The sequence below is a fragment of the Myzus persicae genome, unplaced genomic scaffold (genome assembly GCF_001856785.1).
Source record: "Myzus persicae strain clone G006 unplaced genomic scaffold, MPER_G0061.0, whole genome shotgun sequence".
Classification (NCBI taxonomy): Eukaryota; Metazoa; Arthropoda; class Insecta; order Hemiptera; family Aphididae; genus Myzus; species Myzus persicae.
In genome coordinates, this window is record NW_019104147.1 from 58,799 (window position 1) to 82,159 (window position 23,361).

Here is a 23,361-nt window from a genome sequence, read left to right on the forward strand (position 1 = left end):
CCCGCAACACGAATTAAGACCGACTTAAACGAAAGAGATCAAAAACGAAAAAACAGGTTTCGCGCGCGTCAAGTCCGAAAGAATTCGTGTATAATAACTATATAATATAGTGTAATATATTATATTATTATATTATTGTAGGCATCTTGACGCGCATATAATATGAAAGAGAGCCGAATTCGATTTTTATTTTGATATTATTAACAATAATTACGTAGTTACTATATATATATATGCATAAATGATATAATAAATATGGGTACCGACCTGATCTGGTCTAAGTCCGGCGGGCACCCACGTGTACTCCTCCAGCGCGCACCCGGAATCGTCGTCGGAGTGCGAGTGCCGCTGTTGCGGGTCACCTCCGCCCGCGGTGGCCGTAGCCGCGGCATGATGGTGGTGCGGATGGTGGTGGAGGTGGTGGTTGTGGAGGAGCGCGGCGACCGCCAACGGGTCTTTGCGGCCGGCGGCCGTGGCCACGGACGCCGTGGACGTGGCCGTCGCGCCCACGGCCGCTGTGGCGGCCAGCAGCTTCTCGTAACCTCCGATCGCTTGGTCGTAACCCGGCGGTCCCGTGGGCAACGGTGGCAACGGTGGCGGGGGCGTGCCCCGCTTGACGCCGGCCATCGCCGCTGCCGCTGCCGCCGCCGCCGGCGACGACGACGACATTATCGCCGCGGCACCACTTCCTCCGCACGAAGTCGTTTCGGGGATCGTCGGTGGTCGGTGGTGGTCGTTGTTGTGGCTGCCACCGGTGCTGCCGCCGCTGCTGTGGTCGTCCCGCGGACAGTTGCAGTTCCGGCACACTTGTCTGAAAAACGATTCGTAAATTCCAATTATTAGTTTACGGTAAAAAATATTTGACCAACGTTATACTATTATTATAATAAATGTATATATATATATATTTTAATTTTGTTTATAGTTTTGGTGGTTTTGAACATGTCGTGGTGTTTGCCAAGTTTCAACTGAGATGGTGTTCGATTAAATAATATGATATATTTCAACAGTATAACGCACGAACGACTGCTAGGTAATCAATTTTTCACAGCATCTAGACAAACATTTGTCGTACCTCATGCAGTCATGCACAAGTTATTACTCACGGCGTATTTTTCAATACCTGTGTTATATATACATACCTAAATGTTTGTGAAACGTAAAACGACTGTGTTTTAAATTATACTGAAGAATAATATTATCATCGTAATGCAAGTTGCCGGTTAGGTTGTTATTGGTTTAGGTCAAATCCAAGTACCATAAAACGATAAAAATTATTCTATTAAAATTAGGTGTTTACTGTGAATAGCGAACAGCTAAGCATAATTTATCTATAAATAATAATTATTGACCATCAGTGTTTGGAAAACTTATCTTCAAAACGACCCTCGTTCGTGTTTATCATCGTAGGTAATATTATTTAGTAGGTAGGTACATAACACCCAGATAAACGATAAATGCCTATAAATGTTTTGATTCTATGGGATACGAATACGACCTACCAATAAATTGTACTACATGATAAAGTAACCTTTGAACCCGAATAATGTGCTCTACAAAACCTGAGTAATTTTCGTTAATATTAATCTATTTCTGCATTGCTTTTGTACTTTAAAAAACTAACAATATGCATTGGAATTTTCCATTTTTGATACATTGTGTTTATATTTATTATTTTTATTAACATTTAAAATTAATTTGGTAGTTTTATGTTTCATACAATATTTTTTATAATTATATTTATACCGTGAAATCACAAATTACCACAATAGGAAAGTAAACTTGTAATTTTTCTCACGTACGTGTACATGTATATAAATAGAAAATAGGAGCTCATTATTATTATAAAAGCTTTTTTCTTTTAAAAATCGACCCACACTGTAATCATCCATAGATTTTCTTAGAAATTTATCTTATAAATATGTCGATACGACGACGGCCTCGGCCTGCATTTAAGTATGATACTATGATCAATCATCGGATGTGGCCATCATCATTCATCAGATGAAATGATAACGTTATTATATATTATTAAAAAATTATTGCTTTCATGCAGGATAGATAGAGATATGTACTCTTTGGTAACTGCTTGTGAAAAAATACAAATTTTAACATGCAAAAAATATTGCTCAGGAATCAGAATGAACTTTTAACCCGAATCTTTTGGCGGCCGCTTGCGGATAGAGCCATACCGAACTTTTTAGTTTTTGATAGGTGCTTATCGTTTGAGACCAATATATTGTACCAAGTGATCCATACAACAAACTACAGTTTGCCGACATCTAAAATTAATATCATATATTTTTATAATAAAGACGATATAATATAAGTATTATGAGTTCACGACATTTTGAACCGGAACCCTGGAAATTATTATGGACGAATAATCAAGTCTAGTCTTTCGCTGTACTATAATCATGGTTCACCGGGGCGAAAAGACAATCATTTCGTTTATGAGGCGAGACCCAAAATGTGTATAATAATGTGGCGGGTAAGTTATTTAGAAATTTAAAAAAAAAACTAAGGAACGTTTATTTAGGGATTATGGTTATATTATTGTAACGTGATGGGTACCTATAAGTCGTTACATCGCAGCCGAGTTGGCGACACCGTATGGGCTATCCCGATTTATTACGTTATTATCATCGTCGTCGTCGTCGTCGTCATCATCTTCATCATCATAATCAAAACCACAATTATTTTGATTATGATAATCAAAGTCATAGTCATCATTCGTGTCTCGAATATTAGCCCCGCGGATAATACGCTCTATTTATACGCGTCCTGTGGCACACAATTTCGCGGGATCCGTTGCCCGGCGATATTTGATTTTACGTTTTCATATTACCTACGTATATTATTAATATTTGCTCGAGGGATATGAAGCAGTAATATTTATTGAATATTATACATATCCATACAAACGCACACACTCGCGGCCGCGTGTATTTTTGACGTTAAATTAGAGTATTCAAGGGTTACCTATGACCGACATATAATAATATATATTATATCTATGTGCGGCATTGCGGCCGTGCATAATATTATGGAATACAACATTTTTATACAGAATTTTTTTTTTCATAAAAGCTTTCGTATTTCATTTGCGACGGGGCTCAACGAATATCTCTTGTAAAATATGCAATATTGATGTAGTTGAAAAAAAAAATATGAAAAAAATGTTTTTTTCTCATTTTTAACGAGTCTTTGTACAAAAAAACCCAACAAAAATCATGTAGCGTTCGATAGCAATATTTCAAACCTATAATCGTCAGGTATACAGTTACGATGTACGACATATTTCCAAAATAATATTACAATCAAATATTAGACACGATACGCTCTTTAATACCAAGCTTTATTTAATTTCATGATTTACTGCTGGATTCACCTACCTAGTGATAAAACCATAGTGTTTATGGTGTCGATAAGTTTATTATAATAATAAAAAATATCACTACCTATATCTATTTAAGGCATAGAGTTAAAAACTGTCCATTATAAGAGAGTGTGTTCATAAATAAAGATTTTACTGCATGTACGCATAAAATAAAATTATACGAAGCCGTCTCGTGTGGAGAAAACTCGTTTTGGTGTATAAATATAATTTACAAAACATTTAATTGGCAAATAAAATTATGGTTTAAAAAACGTTTCTTATAAAACTGTTTATAAAATACTTGATACCGAGAAAAATGTGTTATTATTATAATTATTGCACTTGATGGAGATCTATGATCGCGTTATATTGCAACACTCTCGTGGGCCGTGGCACCCTATGACTCTATGAGTTTCCGATTGTGTTTAAAACAAAACATAATAATGTAATAATAATTATCATTAACAAGATTCGGTCGCTGATTGCTTTCTGCAACTGTACGATAATGGTTATATATAAAAAAATAACTTTTAGTCTTTACAAAACGATACACCGACCAAGGCGATCAGTGGCCGCGGAGAAATGAAAAAGTCCAACGAAAAATGGCTTAAAAACAATGCAAGAAACGGGTGTGTTTGAGTGAACTCTCCCATAAGTTTACATAACATGACAAGTCTTTCTAATACTTACTGTGAGTTTTAAATTATTGCTATACAATTTTTCGTGGATTAGTAATCTATATATTATATAGGCGTACCGTATGAAAATTAATTTACTTTTCGATGGGGCTAATAAACTTCAAAAACTACAAAACCGATTGGCATCAAATTTTGCAAACATATTCCTTAGGACTCGGGAAGTGTTCATATAGCTTCGTATTTCAACCCTTGAATAATGTGTTGCTATAAAATGTCTAACACGCATGTATTTCGTTTTGGCTCACGAAAATCGAGTAATGTTTTGTTGACATTGTGTGTAGGGTGGCCATTGGTGTTGGAGAAATAAAGTCCTTAGAGATATCGGGAAAGTTTAGAAAGTATAATATGGACCACGTTCGAAAATATACAAAGCACTGCTACTATATCCAACCCGCCAATTGTGGGTTGGCCTTTTCGGTGGAATTGGTTCGCAGAGTGGAGTACACCGACGCCAATTTTCCCGTGAACTACAAAATCCAGGTACACCTACATAGTTCCACGTTGGATATAATATATTTGTTCATTTTTTCACGGGCCATGTCGGGTCCATATACAGCTGATATAAGTATATATATATATATATATATATATGTATATAATGTACACCCGTATATAGGAATGAAGGCGGCTCAGAGTTGTAGTATCTGGATGTTGCGATCTAGCTAGGCGAATGTGTTTCAATCTGGAGAATAGTCACGATGACGATAATCGTAATAATAATACTATAATAATATAAGGTCCCGTGCGCGGAGGCGCGTTGGCTGTACGAATATTACGGCCGACCGCCGAATAGGGGAGGCTGCCGTTCGGGGGGAGCTGGGGGGGGGGCGGTTAATAATAAAACCGGATAAAAAGTAGCCGCCGCGAGTCTATAATACACGCACACATGCTATAATTATTTATGCTAATTGTCCGGCGGTCCATTGTATATAAGCGCGCTAAAGGCTCCGGCGCTGTATATAAATCACTGGCCTGGCCTCCCGGACATATTATTATAATATTATTATGAATACGCGTACCTATATACCTACACACAGACACACACACACACACACAATATATATATATATATATATATATATGAGACCCATACGCGAAGCGGCGGACTTCTCTCCGGCCGGGTTATAATATGGGCATGACGAACTCTGCGCGGCGTCGCGTAAGATATTAATTTGACATTTCAATCGCTCTGTGCAGCACACGCAGCGTAAGTCATCTGCGATGATACTGACGGAAGGGCTTCCTTATAGGTCGATCTACCCCGACTACTCGGGTGGTTTTTTTGGCGTGAGGTGGTATGTGTGCGGCAGGGGTACATTTGGACGAGAAATCCCGCGGCACTCGGTCCGTCGTTTGTCGCCTGTCGTCGTTGTCGTCGGCATCACGTCGGGCGTGCGAGTTTCCATTTCGAAGTACCCAATTATTGTCATTATTATTATTATTATTATTATTATTATTATTATCGTAATCATCTTCGCCGTCGTCATCACCGGCATCGTCTATTTATTGTTGTTTCGTACATTACATATCGTTTTAATAAGCGTACGTAATTTCCAGCTGTATATACAGAAAGTTGCTTGTAACGAGCGTACGTGTATATACGAATTAAATGTCTACAAAATATATTACACATTACTTATATAGGTACGCGTGACGTTTGCGGCAATAATTCACGAAAACCCGACTCGCGAGTATAAATAAAATAAGGCAAAGGTACAGGCATAATGTAATAACACGGTAATACACGATACCGGAGAAGTGTTTGATTGCAGTGAGACCGCAGCGAGACCGTAATGGACCAAATGAATTTACGATATTATATACGTCCCGACGAGCGCGTGCAGCAGTACGTGCCGTGACGTCATCCGTTTGAAACGTCACTGTGTATAATAGTTGTATGGTATTTTGTAACTTGGGCATACTTGTTGTAATACTATAATAACGATAATTATATAATAGACGCGCGTCCAAACTTCGTTGTAAGATTTACTATTTATAATATTATGATTGTTTTGTTCGGAACGAGATCAGAGCCGAATAATAATTGAGAGACAATGCCACCGTGGAGCAAACAGTTGTAGTACAACGTATTACGTGTAACTCATTGTAAGACCATAAAAAAAATGTATTATTAAAATACGATTCAACGTCATCATTTCCATTTTATTTTAATTATTTTTTTCCAAAATGTCGTAGCAATTATAAGAACGTTCAGTAAAACAAAACAATTAAAAATGATTATTGTGACGTCTAATTTTTTAGGGGGATTTACTCCACAAATCTGCCACCTGGAGCAGAATATTATGCATTTTCAGTTGGTTAATGCGACCCTGGACGAGATGCGAATTACCGGGTCATCGTGATTGCCGTAGTACATTGCAAGGGACTTGGGTATTGGTATATAGTATCGATTGTCCACCCCATGGGCGAGTGTTTGTTGTGTACAAATACAATATCGTAAGACGCATTGTAATTGTGTCATTGAGTAGCAAACTTAAAACGCGAACGCAGAACTCTATCGACATCCATGCATTTTGAATTTATGGAGGCGGGGAGACTGTACATATATCTAATAATATGTTTTCAAAATAATACAATTTAGATTCAAACACCAACAATTACGTACATTAAGTATCAAATTCCTGCTTTCCGCAGAATACTCACAGCCACTGAACAAATTAAATACGAAGTAATAAATATAAGACAAAATTACATTTTTATTTTTATTTTTTAGTTGAAGTACCCTGTGTGACTAAAGGATATGAGCATAAAATTATTGATATTTATTGATAAATGAAGTTTTTAAATAAATTGTTACAATAAATGAGTGGGACGTCTTAGATGAAATACGAGAATGGAAAAAAAGAAAAGAGACTATTGGCATCCCTAACGATATTACAGTATAATAAATGTCTGAAATTTCAAAATTTATTCACTTACGACTTTTACTGGAATTTTATATTTTATGTCCTACATATTATTATTAATCATATTTTAACAGGGATTTCGATTCGGAAAATATTATGTTTACATAATATTCCATTATGATTGTTTTACACGACACCTACGTACCTACTCATTATTATTAGTTGATTTAATATTAAACGTATGACTGAAATAATAACTGTGGGCGAATATACGCGTGAAAAATTATTATTATTATTATTATTATTATTATTCGTAGGTAGCATATTAATCGTACACAATACGTAATTAAACAATTACTTATTAGATAATCACGAAAAAAAGCTATCGAGTAGCATAAAATAACACTTCCACGCTGTGTTCGGATACATAATATATTCTGGACGAAACGAGGTCGAAACCTATAGAATAAAACGATATCTACAGTCATGTAATGAGCAATTAATATGACATTTTCTGTCGGAAACTAGAATTTATGTTTATTTAGGATATTATATAACTTACATTAGATATACTATACACAAAGTACCGCATATGTAATACGGATTATTTGATTTTAATTTTACTGAGTTTCGTGCTATTAAATGAGATTATATACAATATAAACCGATAAAAACCAATAATACATGGTGTATCATTTTATTTTTAATTGACATGCATAAAAAGTATTTTTTTAAATAATGACATTTTACATCAATAATTATTTAGTTTTCAGGTTTTGTTTGAAAAAAAAGTAATTCACTAAAAAGATTAAATACTTTCATCCATTTAACTGTGGGAATTTGTGTCATTTGTAAAATAGGTGATTTAATTCAGTTTATAAACTACTTTCCAAGTATATAATATTTTTTTAACTAATAATATATAGAATCTAGAAAAAGTCTGTTGTATGACGACACGTATAAAAAAAATTACAAAAAATGACTAGACAGAAAAGCCCTGGCGCGTTGTATGAGTGGTTTAACGAATCGTGTTTTTTTTTACTACCACTGTCCAGTTTTCTCACTATTGTTCACTGAGTAATAATTACTTATTTGAAATAATATGCAGGCCAGTAAAATGTTGTATTATAATTATCCATCCGAGCATATTATAATAATAATAGTAATAAAAAACGTAACTATATACAGTCCCTTGTAATAACTGTAATGACCACGGAAACATACCTATTATATACCAATATAGAGTTCTATTTATTGGGTTAATTACCCGAATGTTGTGTGGTCGAAAAGTATGACAATATTGGTTTTAAATAACCCAAAATACCAGTTTGTTTTTCAGATTGTATTAGCATTGCTGCGTGCGGTCTGCAGTGGTGCGTATACTGTCGTACACGTTTACTGTTTTTGATAATTCGTCGGAACCAACCTGTTGTTCACTCAGTCGTAGTGCAAGTTCGGAAAAATAAACACAAGTATAAATATTTTTTACATATTTTCCGTGAACTATTATATTATATTACTACATATTTTTAAGTGTTTCGAGTCGAAGTTTAGGATTGGAATGTTAAAATTACAACAAACGTCACGTAGTGTAATTTTGTTTTGCTGAAATATACAGTTTCCCTGGAGGGAAGGCACTAAGGCAGTATATTATATTCGTAGTGGGTAATCGTGATAATTATCATCAAGACGGACCGTTTCGAGATGACCTGAAAGCCCTTATAACTGGCACTTAGGTATGATGATAATTTCGGGTTTTGAATTATTAATATAGGGTCGGCGGCTACGAATTTAGAATGTTCCACCTGCAAAGCCACAGTCTAGCGTCTCCTACTATACCTACGTTAGACAGTAATCTCCATTATTTTGGCATAAAGTCTTGAGAGATTCATATAACAAATTCTATTATCAGCGCTGTTACCGTTCACCAATATTAATAACGACTCAAGAATTGCGAGTATCTCTTATATTACGTTTATAATAATATAGCCAATACAATAATCGTACATAAAAAAAAAAATATATATATATAAAACACAATACTCTGTTCTCCTTATATTTATATCATTCGTTGTGATGCATAATAATATATTTTAAAACTTTTTTTTTGAAATCTTATCACACTGTTTATTAGTTTAATAGTCTCGATATATTATTACAACTGTACAGCGTGTACGCGTACGCTTTTTAATTTACGCATCGCTTTCGTGTAGCGAATGGTAATTAAATTTATACACTATAAAGATGTCAGGATAATTTACGAGAGGAAAAAAAACGGTCGACGGGTGCAGCCTCTCCTCGACACACGGCTAATCAACAGGTAATGCACCGGACCCAAACGACCTTTAGTCCGATTCGTAGCCGGCGTAGCTACATCGTATTTTCGTACTTATATCATAATATATATGTATAGCCGGTTTTGTGCTTTAATTATCGACCCGACCGATACGAAACGATTCGTCGTCACAACGATGATATGTCTTTCGTGCCTATAATATATTATTACAATACACAACCGAAATATTATTATTATATTATTATCAAGTAGGTATTTACTACCTCTTCGCCAGAGATTGACAACCCATATAAATATGTATATATACTCGTATACATGCCTAATACATAATATACACATGCCAATATGTATAGGCCTAGATATATGAGAACATTACGTATAGGTGCGATACACACACATATATATATATATGTATATATGACTCGACCACGTATACCAGCTATATACCGCTATTATATATATATATATATACACACACACGACCGTTGGCAGACTGGACAACAGGTTTTAGTAGTATAGCCGCGGTACCTATATATATTTACAATATGTAATATAATTTAATATCACATACCTAGTGGTATAATGTATATGTGTACATCATGCACGATATAAATACATATATGAGTATGGGTAGTAGGTGTAAATTGCCGAGGTTAACCGAACTCGCGCATAAATACGAGTGTGTGTGTGTGTGTGTGTGCGCGCGTTTTCTTTATCCTCGTCCTAAAAAACCTACACACATTGTTAACTGTCATGTCGAAGGTGTAAAACGAGAGGAAAATATCGGTTCGTCATCCACCTGCAGCTTGTTGTGTACAACAACTTTCAAAAGGCCACGGCGATTCACGTGCGAATATACTTACATGTAATACAGGTACACCGCATATAAGCATATAACACTGCATATATTATACATACATAATATATACACGCTCAGAGAAATCTGGGATCAGAAAGCATATATATATATATATATATATTGGTATATATTGGTATATATTGGTATTCTCACGGGCCGAAGTCGCTACAGAAGCTAATAATACATACCTATAATACCTATTGATTTTTAGACGATATAATATGTTATATCTATATGTGTATGTATGTATGTATGTATGTATGTATATGTATACAATATGCAGAAAGCATACATCTGTATGTCTGTGTATATGTGCTTAAGTATATAATAAATAATATATATAGGTAGGTCGTAGCCGGTATCCAAGTTCACGGTGGTTTTAAAATAATAAAAAAATAAATAAACTCGGGAACATAATATAATCGTAACGCAATACCGGTGTAGGTACCTGATTACCGCAGTAATTATTAGCATAATGATTAGGTATATTCTTTTTTCATTATTCATGAGCAGCAGCGAGCATGGTGAAAAAACATTTGCCCGTGAGTAAAATATTATCGCGGTAGACGTTTCCCGGAAATAATAAATTTAATTACAGCGAAATATCATGTTACAATAAAATAATATCATATTTATAGATCCGTTTGAGGTTCTGTATAGGTATATTACACTGCAGAATCGGTACACCACGCGCATGCATTTTGCACAACCGACCGCATCGTAGGCTCCCATATTGTAATCATCACCAACGCGTCGAATCTGATTGCAACGAGTTTCAGCTGCTGCAGTTTCTCGAATCGATTAGGCGCTATAAAATATTCGTATTTTACGATAGCATAATAATAATATATTATGCTAAGCAAACACCCCTCCCCACGACCGCGGCACACGGACGCATATTATATTATTATAATATGCAAAAGAAATGCATGCACATACTATATACATGTATGTTGTATTATGTCCGCGGCGTATGGCACATTATATCCGTTTAAAATCGAATTCCCGTCCAACTAATGGACTTTGTGTATAAAAGGAGAAAAAAATCATGACTAATGATTGTCCAGTCATCCTGTATACTGCAGCCACCGCGGGGGCTTTCTTGGACGTGCGCCATTGTGATCCCGACCGGATAATCTCGGTAGCAGACTGACATCCGAAAAAAAAATCCGAGGTTTGATAAGCATTCTGTTCGTAAAAGGGGCATTATACACGAGCCGTATATATATAATATAATATGTATGTGTGTATGTGACTGCGATGACGTGGCGGGTGCAGGGGTGGGCGAGGATGACGAGATTGATTGATTGAACTTATATTCCTCGCGGGCTCCTATAACGCGCCGAACTTCATGACACGTTATTGGATCTCAATTTGGGAAGGTACCTACCTACATATTTATATATATATATAGATATTCCTACCTAATGAAAACGCCGCCGTACAGATACATAAAATGAAAAAAAAAATACCTAAGAGAAGATCCCATCTCTCATTCTATACGCACATATAAGAGGGCCAAATATATATATGTATATGTGAATATAAAAGTATATTTATTATATACCCTAATGTATATGAGTAGTTTTCTAGACGAAGTCTTATCATACTACAATCACCCCGATATACATCGATTATACATACGTATTATGTATTTAGTGGTGCTCCGAGACGATCGAAGTCGTAGGCGATTTGTGAGTTGTAAAATATTACGACGACGACGACGGCGAAGTGGATATTATAATAAGAACAAAACAATATCGAGTTATTATTACGGACGAAAGAGATATTATTTTAGATTAATCATGCACGTATGAAGTTATTATGTAACGCCATCGAGTCCATCTATACCATCGAGTTCGGAGACAGACGATATAGTTAATAAATATGTTTAATATTATGATAGACCAACCACCATAGATAATAATGTGTCAAACGATATTGTTTTAGTTTTACCGAATAGTTTTGGTTTGATAAAAAAAACAAATAAGACCACCAGACAATGAATACTATGAGATATCAAATTATAAAATATGAAACGTAATCTTAGTATCTTTTTTATGATTTTTTTTGGAAATCATACTTTTTATTTCGAAATCGATAAATTACTGTAAAATTGTATTCGATCATATTATCTTGCGTGTGTAACATATTGTGTAATATGGTTTAATAATGGTTATTTTTTTCTTTACAAATTATATTTTAAATCAATACAATCTCAGTATTCCTTATATTATATGGTCTATAGAATAAATGCATTTGTGAAACTTGAGAAGTATAGGTACAATACATTTGAGATATTGATTGAAAACTCCTGAAAAAATCTTGTCGCAGGAAAACCGTATATATTTTTTTTATTTAACAGTAGATAAAATCTTTTCTCTGTTAACGTTTGTTCAACTTCAAAAATTACTTAAGGATAAAAAAATAAAAACGATACTTACTACTATATATCTTTCTTAATATTGTAAATGTACCTATATAAAAAGTCGAGGTAACAAGATTTTTTTTCATTTTATCTTAATAAGGAAATAATTGTATTTCGTCATTAAGTCTCTTTAAAATGTTTTTTTTTTTTCAACCTTATTTTCTACTGTTGATAACGTTATTACTTATTATATTATATAGTTACCTACCATTACTTCTATATCGTGGTTTTATTATTTTCCTAACAAGGTTTGGATAAAAACAATGTTACCTTTTACACTTGCCGTCATATATTATAACGAAATAAATTTTATTAACAAAAGTAATAACAATCTGTTTTTGCTCGTCAAATTATTATTATTCCGTACTGGTCAAAAGTCAAACTCTGATTGGTCATATTATATAGTACCGTTATTGGTAATAATACAATAATGGTCAATCGATAATTTTACAGACTAGAAATCTCGCTTTTTGTCGTGGGCCCCCGGCGTCTCCCCCCCCCCCCCAACAAGCTCGGCTCGCAAACATATCATAACGAGTGTAGTACCGAACAGCAGGCATATGAATTCCGAAAAAATGACCACAGAGGCACGTATCTTATGCTCACGTATTATTATTATTATTATTATTATTGTTATTATATTGTGTATGGTGTGAATATACCAATAACCATAATTACGCGTCGTTGTATGGTGGAGTTGTATATTATGTGTTCCGAACGCAAATACCCGAGTACATACTATTTTGTCGGTCAGTTAATTTATGTGTAAAATTGCTTGTACACATACTTCGAGGATATGAGAAAAATACGTATTAGTTGCCTATAATATTATAATGTGTGCACAAACACTGAATTATGCTGGAAGGATCGGTCTTATGTTTTCTACATGAAAATCGAAAAAAAAAAAGAAAAAGAAACATTCAAGTGGCTGATGCAGTGTTGTTAGGTATAACAGATGAGTTTACACTAATTTTTTTCTCGAATTATTGGTACGAATTCGTACGTATGTACCTATATAGTACATTTATATTTATGTATATATAATGATTGTTGTTGTTGTTGTTTTTTTTTTTTTTATATAAAACATATAAAGTTATTCTAACCGTGGGCTGTCGAAACAATCACGATTTTATGCATAATTTTATTTATAACAACCGGTTTTGTAAATTAATATACTGCCAATGTTTCTATTTAAAATATTTGACAACAAGGTGAAAATTATCAAAAACGATGCATCAACAAAGAACATTTTTACATTCCGTTAATTGTTCGTGTTTATATAATAGCTGACAATAGGTAGTCGTTGTATCTTGTATCTATCACATATTATTATTTTGCCGTTAGATTAAAAGAAAGAAAAACATATTATTCAATTAATCATCCAAACGCCGGTGTTAATAGCTATGCGGAGATGAAAAAAGTTTATAGTTAATTTTTACACAAGTATAATCAATCTTAGAATCGATTAATGTCTGATATAGACATATATAGTAATTAGGTTAAGAATTAAAAACTACCTACGTACATTATTCTAACTTTTATTAAACCTTTATCGGACAAACAAAACTTAAAAACTTAATATTATTATGCATTTGTGTGTGTGTGTTTGTGTGCAGTACTGTACTGGTGTGTGTCACGAATAATTAACGAAGAACATAAAATATTAATACTTGTTAATGGACCTTAATAATACTAGTAGTCGATCAATAGCTTCTACTACTATTATAATTTCCATTATTGTTTACCGTTTTATAACGTCAAAACGGATGCAATTAAAAACTTAACATTCTCGTCTATACTGACTACCGTCTAATTTCAATATTATTATATAGAATAACCGATAGACAACGTTTAACGTTAAAAATTCTATGTATCGAAACATTTTATTCCTAATGGATTCTAGTTAATTCTTTATTTAATTATCATCATTAAACACACATTATATTATAACGTAATGCACAAGATTTTTAGTCTAGCGTTTTATAAACTTCAAATTGACTACCTACCTATCTGTATACTATAAACGGGACAATAACTTTAAATGTATATAAACATTAAAACAGGTTTATATGGTTACGGAACCTAAATTGCGGATCCCGCGAAAACGATAAAATTGCCAAAACTGACCGTGTAAACGACGAGTGAGTTAAAAAAAAAATCACTTCTCATACTACGGCGCGACCCGTTGTAATCACGAATGGAATGAGGCGGAACTCTGCCCACCCACCCGAAGTGTAATTATTACAATTGCGCGAAATGCCACTAAAATATAGACATATATATACATATATATATTTTATACCCGTCCAGCACGTCTGTAGGGCGCGCACCAATTACTTGACAAATTGTTTTAAGTCGACGAGACTAATATGCAAATTTCAGAGCACGCTCCAGGAATAGCAGCTGACAGACATATTATTTTTTGACGAGGCGTATTATTCTAAGTATAATTAGCAAATGGTGCCTTCGTTTAGCTTCTGCGTAAACAGTATGACTGTAACGATTCGTAAGCTTTGATCTATCGTCTGGCTGACGACAGTTATTTACGATGCAGGTAACAAATCACTACAACAATTTGTTTTAGGCACTACGTTCTTATATTATATTATATTATATAGCTGGAGGCGGTCTATCGAGCCGCTTTATGTTTTGCACTATACATATTATTATATAGAACTCCTCCTAAAAATATTGAGATCCAAATACTTCAAATTCCTGTAACCATATACGAATTTATTTGTTTAATAATATATAATATAATGTATAGTACGCTGCAGCGTTGTAATGTCGCTGCTGCACGCAGCTCCTTTATAGAGAACGATCCGTTTTTAATGCCTCGCACAATCTCCGATCAAATTCTATCGGTTCCATATACGCGAGTATATTCAATATCGCATATTGTATATACACATACATATACATATATATATATATATATATATTTATATGTATGCGTGTGTATATACCATACTATATATATGCTGCTTGATGTATATAGTGTATAATGTAATATAATAGTGTGTGTGTGTCGTCGTCGAAGCAGTCTAGACAAATTGCGCGACCGGCCGTCGAGCGGTCGTGGTCGCGCGACTATATTAATAAAATATTGTACACAGACACACACACACACACACGCACACACGCATTATGGGTACCTATCATCCTATCGCGAAACGGCGAAATCCGTTGCACGCGTCGATGGTATTTATATATTATAATATTGTATCGTCTTTAACGACCAGACGACCGGGGTCGAGGAGATCATTAATAATTCATGGACGCTGCAACGAAGGGGCATATGTGCACACGCATATAATACATCAACAAAAAAAGAAAAATCTCTCTGTGCACACATAACACTGCTATAGGTAGGTACTGCTGCAGTTGTGCGTATGCGAAATGGTGTTATAATGCAAATTACCTCGGAGGAATCGCTGTGAACGAATGTGTATAATGCGTGTCTTCATGACGGCAGTACACCTCTTTCCCCTTCCCTCATCGCTCACTCACACTCTCTCCCTCACCCACCCTATCTGTATATGCGTACACAATAATATTATAATTATTATTATGAAACACGAGAGCGTCGTACCTATATTATATTATATCCGCGGGAAAGACAACCGTCGAGAATGTGGCGGACCAGCAGCAGCTCCTGTGACACGCCTTGTAGCAGCTGACCGTCATACGTATATAATATAATACACAAATGTTATCGTGTGGATTTTTTTTCCTATAAAAACACTGTTGTAGAGCAACACAACGTATCGTATACGCACACACACACGCACACACGTATTACGGGGTCGGCTACGTTTTTGAGACTGTTGAAGTAATTATACGGAGGAAAAAAACTCTTTTAAACACGGTTATTACCATATACACCGACCAGAGTCCCATGTAATAAATAATATACATATATACCTATAATATAGGACACGGGTGCTCGGTCTGGCCGACCGTCTATTTGATAACGGTGATTTTCACTCAATAACCATTTGCCCTGGTCGAAGAATTAACATTTTTTAACTATTCGGATAATGGAAACGAAAATAAACTCGTCGAAGGATTACACTGCAGTTGTTGTACCGTCTCGCGATGATATATAATATTTCTACGCATTACAGCTACTAGGCGTACTTTATACCTACTGTTTGTGTACATTTATTATAACTGTAAACAGTATTCGAAGAGAAAACAGCAAGCATCAAAACGTTTTTTGATTAGTTTTTTTCAGAATAATATTACTTAAAATAATGTTCTAGGCAAAACCACGGTCCGCGATGACATTATATAAATGTGCGCGCTCGACTTCGATATTTGAGCTTTTGCAGTGAATTTCTATTAATATATTAACATTTTAATGTTATTCTGCGTGTTCAAAGTGACAAAGTCACCAAGAATGTCGTGACCAAAGTTATATACATTATGTAATATATGGAACTCGCGGCGCGTCAAAAGGGTACCGTTTTCACAAATTCTCAATGTTAACGACACACGAAGCCATTTTTATAAATAATACAGAAACACACCGCACTTAAAGAGTATACGCGCAGATATATATTTTATGCATATACATGGATCCCGTGTTTTATTTTTTATGTTCAGCCACAGGTGAACTCCATTTAGAAACACCTGTTGCATACATAGTGGCTTAATGCGACGGTTAAATTTTCGACGTCCGAAAGCGAAATTCATAAGACTGCGTATTTTTTTTTTTATTGTATAACACATAGGCACACAGCACACACACACGAATACCTATTTATAATAACCTAACTATTTATACACAACTATATGCGATTGTCAAAATATATTGTATTAGGTAATAATAATATATAGGTATTATAAGTTACAATATTCTTACTACATTTCGAAAGATCTAGATACAAAGAAATGTATATAATACTTCGTGTGTACGATTTAATCTCGATTTCGGAATTAAAAACGACAAAAAAATATAATACCTACCACGAGTATCACATTTTTTGTCATTTATTTTATTTTTCACGTATTTCGGCGCATATCGTTTATCATTTAATGAAATCGTACATGAGTTTTTTTCATTCCCAACCTTCTTATAATAATATTATACAGTCTCAGATCGCCATAGCAGCGTGCAGCTACGATATTATATTTCGCGCTATACACGATAATACTACTACTACTACTACTAATAATAATAATAATAATAATAACAATAATAATATGTCCTTCTCGGGCATAATATTACATATATATATATGTATTATTATTGTATAATATACGTGTGTAATAGTGTTGTAAAGCTGTGCACGGGAGTTAATCTTCGTTTGACGGCCATATCAAATTACACGCGAGAAATTATATTATTATGTACAGACGTCGTCTGCGCGTACAAAGGACGTCTCTTGTTATTTTTGCCACGGATTCACGAATCGCGGTAACACGGTTCGAACCGCGCTCACGGACCTCGATCGGGGGGATGGCACACCGACCGCGGCGGATGTCGGATTCCATCTGTCAGCGCCGCTGCAGAGTGCCGTCACGGTTCGTTCATGACGGATAAAATTAAAAGATAATAATCGGTGTGTATCGGCGGTGTTGTTTTCCTCGACTCGCACGTACGTACTACACGTCGTAGTGCCCGGCCGGTATCATTCAAAAGAAAAAAATCATATAAGAAAGAGAGAGGTATACCGAATAATAATAATAATAATAATAATAATAATAATAATAATAATAATAATAATGTATCTTACTATAATAACATCAACAACAATAATTGTGTATCTCGCGCGTATACAGAGAGTATTTTATTATGTGAGAACGACGACTTCGACGACGACGACGACGACGACGAATGTACAACACTTGCGGTTAGTGTGAGGGGAATACAATCACGTACCCATATAATATATTATTAGGGCCTACTACTAACTAAAAAAAAAAATAATAGAAAAAATATATATACTAGCATAATTTAATATACCTCCGACGTGGACCAAATTCATGGTTGTACTTGGACAATAAATACGCGTGATACGGGCACGCGTTCTTGCGGCTTCGGAAGTCACGTACCATGTGCGACGACGTCGGCGACGGAGGTGACACGCGGATCATTGTCACGTGAACCCGGCGGCGGCGGCGACGGCGGAGGTCCATTATTATTATTATTATTTTTATTATTGTTGTAAGCGTGTGTATTATGTTTTGCTGTTCGGTTATACAAGCCTCGAAGATCGTGTCGTTATTGTAAAATCGAGTGGCTCCGGTGATTGAATATTACGCGGCGTACGCAATGAGTGACGTGCGTAATAGATATAAACGCCGAGTTCACTAATACCAGAAAGATATTATTACAATAATAATATATTATATCGGTCTGAGTCGAGGTGTTTTAATAATCTATGTAATATTTTACACAAACAGTGTATAAACCGGTACTATTCCTGAACTATATTATTATAGGGTAGGTATACTATTTGCTTGTATATACCTATTTAAATCTCTTCACACTCATTTGCAGTTGTTCAGAACTTTTCACAATAATAACTACAATATATAAAATACGACTTGATATTTCAGTATTTGCATCCATATTTTTTTTATTTTGTATCCTGCAGACTTGTAAATAGTTTATACAAGTTAAAAATATGTATACAAAATAAATAAGTATTATAATATTATGAACTTAAATTATTTGAAAAAATTAACCTATTGTAGCCTTTGCCTGATACAATATTTCAGTGAACTAATTTATGTACATAATAAAGTATGATATTAATGAGCGATTCTATATATTATTTAAAAGGTTTTGTGTTCAGTGAAGCTTGACGACAGCAGTAAAATAAGACTTAATTGACAAGTTCTCGCTATAATATAGTGTATTATAATATGTATATAGTATCTCTCTCTCTCTCAATTTTTCAGTCACAATACTTGAAGCACACTTTACGGTGTTTACCTACCACGTCTGGTTGTATGTATGGCACTCGTCAGTCACCACTTTTATACGTTCAAACAAACGTGCGTTTATAGTCTTTTTACGAGTTTGGATCTTTCTTTTGTTTACTTCACGACATCGCCATGATGCGATAGTGCAAACGAAGACTTCCACAGCTAATTATATTGCTCCAAGAGCATTGCCGATAAAAACCTAAGCTCAACAACCGTTAAAACGGCCTGTCGTGTCGCGCAAAGTAAGTTAAATACCGCATTATGATCACAATCTGAAAAGCTGTTCGATAGGTTTTTAATCATCATTTATACAATAGACTTATAGATGTATCTATACTCGCTAACATAATTATTATAATACACGTGAAAGATACAACCTATATTATTCGATTCGCCAACGGTACATTATGTTCGATTAAAGAATAAAGAACCCTAGTATATAGTATTATATTCAATCATAACCACAGACTCTGTGGTTGGCACAGACCGCTGCGAGTGTTTTGACGACAATCATAAAAAGTAATTGTAACTCGTATACTAGAATCTTTCATACTATGAAAGTATATAATAATATAACATATACTCATTATACCCAATAAATATTATTCATAATAAATGTAATGGCCATTCAAATTGATTTGTATGTGTTTACTTTCACGTCATATTTTCTATCGGTGTTAACTATATTATGTTTATTGATTATGATTTCTTCAGCGACTATATATTATATTATACATATGTAAATTGAATTCGGGATTTAGAAAATAAAAAAACTGACACGCCTCAAAAAAAAAGAAAAACATATTTTCTTAAAACGTTTTAGTGTTATCGAATTAATATTATTCAAACATATTTCGTACAACGTTTATTTAACTCGTCCAAGTCAAACTATTATTGATGTACAATGTATACGTCAAATAATTAAAAAATATTCTATTGAAAGTAAAATATACATATATTTTTTTTTTATTGATAAAGTATCCTCGGAAATATTGGACATTGGGTTTAAAAATAATTTAATTGATTACATATTTTTTGTCTACTTATTCTAAATATTAGGTTTTAAATCTTGGTTTAAAGTTGGCAGCTAGTAAAATATATTATATTAGTTGGTACAGAGAATAGTTGAAATCATGAAATATTATTTAATGCTACTTCAAAAGACACCTTATAAAAAAAATGTATGAGCATTAGTACAGCTATGGTGGTATATAAATATGTTATACCTATGGTGAATTTTTATCCTGGAATTTCAAATATTTAAATAGTACTTTAGATTAAAAAATAATTAATATATTAACAGTAAAATAACAATCAAATCGATTGAACGTAAGTATTACAACTAAGTACACAAATCTGCAATTAGATATGAATTCATCAAATGTCGATTGATAACCGAACGACATTTTATCGTATGGGTGTCATTTAATATAACATGTAGGACGTAGGTACACTAAATGTTGCTGTCTCTGTACAATTTTAATTAAAACAAAAAAATATAACTGAAGAAATATTATCAGCACCGGTGTGTCTGCAAGTCAATTAAGGTTATAATATTTTATTAAAACTGCGAGTTTTAACACAAATTATACAATAAAGAGGACGTTTAATAGTCAAATGTGCATTGTGTATTATAGCAAATCGTATCAATAATTTATATTTATTTCTTATTAGTTGGGTGTATATATGCCGACGATGAGTATGCAAATGGTTATCTGCAAATGGGAATCTTAATATATTTTTTCTTTTTACTTTCTGAGATGTTATCGTTCGTTAGTGTTGTCTGTGTCTCCACGCACTCCGTGTAACAACACATCAAAAACCTGGTGGCCACCGCTGTGAACCGGTTGTCGAATGTGGTAAAAGTACTATTTCTTGTGAATTTTAATTTACACGTCACGCGTGCGCGGGAAATTCAACGATAAGTCAGTGAAATTAGAAATAAATGAGCAAAAGAGGGTATTTAATTTTGATTTATACTGGCGGTAATCGTAAACGTGGAATCGTGAAAATTCTACATCTATTGACGAGAAAAAAGAAAGAAAAAAAGTCGATATTATTGTTCAGTCACGGTTCGGCTGGTTTAAGGGTTAATTGACCGGTTAACAGCTTAAACGAAATGGCATGGTGAAAGACAATCAAAATTTCTTTAAAAGGTACCTACATATTTTATAAATCATGTTTGATGAAATATTTCGTTAATAGGTATAATGATAATAGTATAATATTATGCGACAGTGCAATAAAATGTAAGTGTTCATTATAATATCAAAATTAAATGTATTATTATATTGGAAATCCAACAAAATAATGTTATATGCAGTAGTTTTATATGAACAATTATTTTTTTAAAAACTTTTAAATTTTTACGATGTTGTTTTGCAGGTGTACCATTTACGAATCTTCCACGTACCAAAATATTGACAGCGGTTGTCAAAGTATTTTGAAGGCATTTCATTTTCTAGACCCTAAAAAAGGCGTGCAGTGTTCGCACTATACTATTTCGCTAGAGTTTTTCGACATTTATTCTCTCACAAACAATATAAATATTGTTGTCATTCAATACACCGACTTCGATGGGTTATTTTATTTCTCACAATTTCCCGGAGGATATCGACCCAGTAACCGTGAATGATAACTGGTAGGTAATAAACGACTTTATGGGAAAAATTTATGGCCACCGTTTGTATAATTGACAGCCTGCAAATTGACATGCACAGGATTCCTGTGAGATGACTTATTATTGGCAGGACGTCAGGTTCATACTGTGAGAGAGTGTATGTGTGTGTGGCGAGTGTGTGTTTTGAAGAAGGATTTCGAAAAGAATGGACAAATAATACGGATGATAGGTATAATATGGCTACGTTAATAACAGGTATGTGTACGGCTAATTTTTTAACGGTGAAAAAATGTACAAAGGAAAAACAATCACTAGTTCTCATACCCATGGGGTTTTTTTTTATAGAATTAGAATTAGAATTCTGAAGTCTCGTAGTTATACCGACACAATAATATATTACGCATACGCTCCAATAGTGTACCTTTCTATACCCGATGTTTAGTAAATCACAAATTACAGAAATTATAACGTATTTTGTTTTAAGTTTCTTATAGGTAGAAATTATTTCACTCGATGAGTGCACGAGACCGAAACTTAATACAAATACAGACAACTCAATTATTTTCCTTCAAAACAAGAACGAAAACTATATTTACATAATAAAACTCGCCATGTCGAAATAAAGTGCAAAAATCCTATTTGTATCTCATTCTTACTTTATCCAAATTATTAAGGTATATATATATATATATTATTATAAAGTTGAATTTTCATCATTAAATGTCTTTCATTATATATTTTTATAAGACGAAAATGTTTTTTTGTTTGAATTAAACAAAGCTTTGGGGTAAAGTTAATAAAGAAAAATTATTCGTCAAAAAATACTTTTATACCTGCCTATAACTCGAAATGAAAAACGTATAGGATAATTAAGTTGTACGGTTTTAAACAATAAATGGTATGTATATTTGTTTAACAAATTCGATATAAAATAATTTCAAACTACCTGGATTTTCGACTGAATTAAACGAGAACACTGTTAAATATGAACTAGGTAGGAACATTATGTTGATTCGTAAAATATTCGGTAAAGGAAAAAATTAACTTGTGGTGCAAAAGTGATGGAAGGCAAAAACCTGATGCGATCCAATAAGGAGGGTAAGTCTTGTTGACGTTAATAAAACCATGTTGTGCGTACACACACAAACGGGTTGGGCAATGCACTTCAATCGTCGAGGTCGTTACCGAACTAGAGTTTAGGGTGGATTTTTTTTTTACTCGGTTTTGCAAGACGTGAAATTTCGTAAAGAGCTCTCGATGCGATATTGAAGCGAT

General features: G+C 34.0%; 1 protein-coding gene across 2 annotated transcripts in view; it reads right to left on the bottom strand.

The window, feature by feature from the left end:
• Window positions 1-23,361, bottom strand: part of LOC111039265 (protein prickle-like) — a 117,983-nt gene that overhangs the window by 48,585 nt on the left and 46,037 nt on the right. For both annotated transcript variants that reach the window (XM_022322686.1, XM_022322685.1), the window contains exon 2: window positions 268-811. In XM_022322686.1, the coding sequence (XP_022178378.1) occupies window positions 268-669 (402 nt within the window). In that variant the 5' untranslated portion in view covers window positions 670-811. The remainder of the gene's footprint in view (window positions 1-267; window positions 812-23,361) is intronic.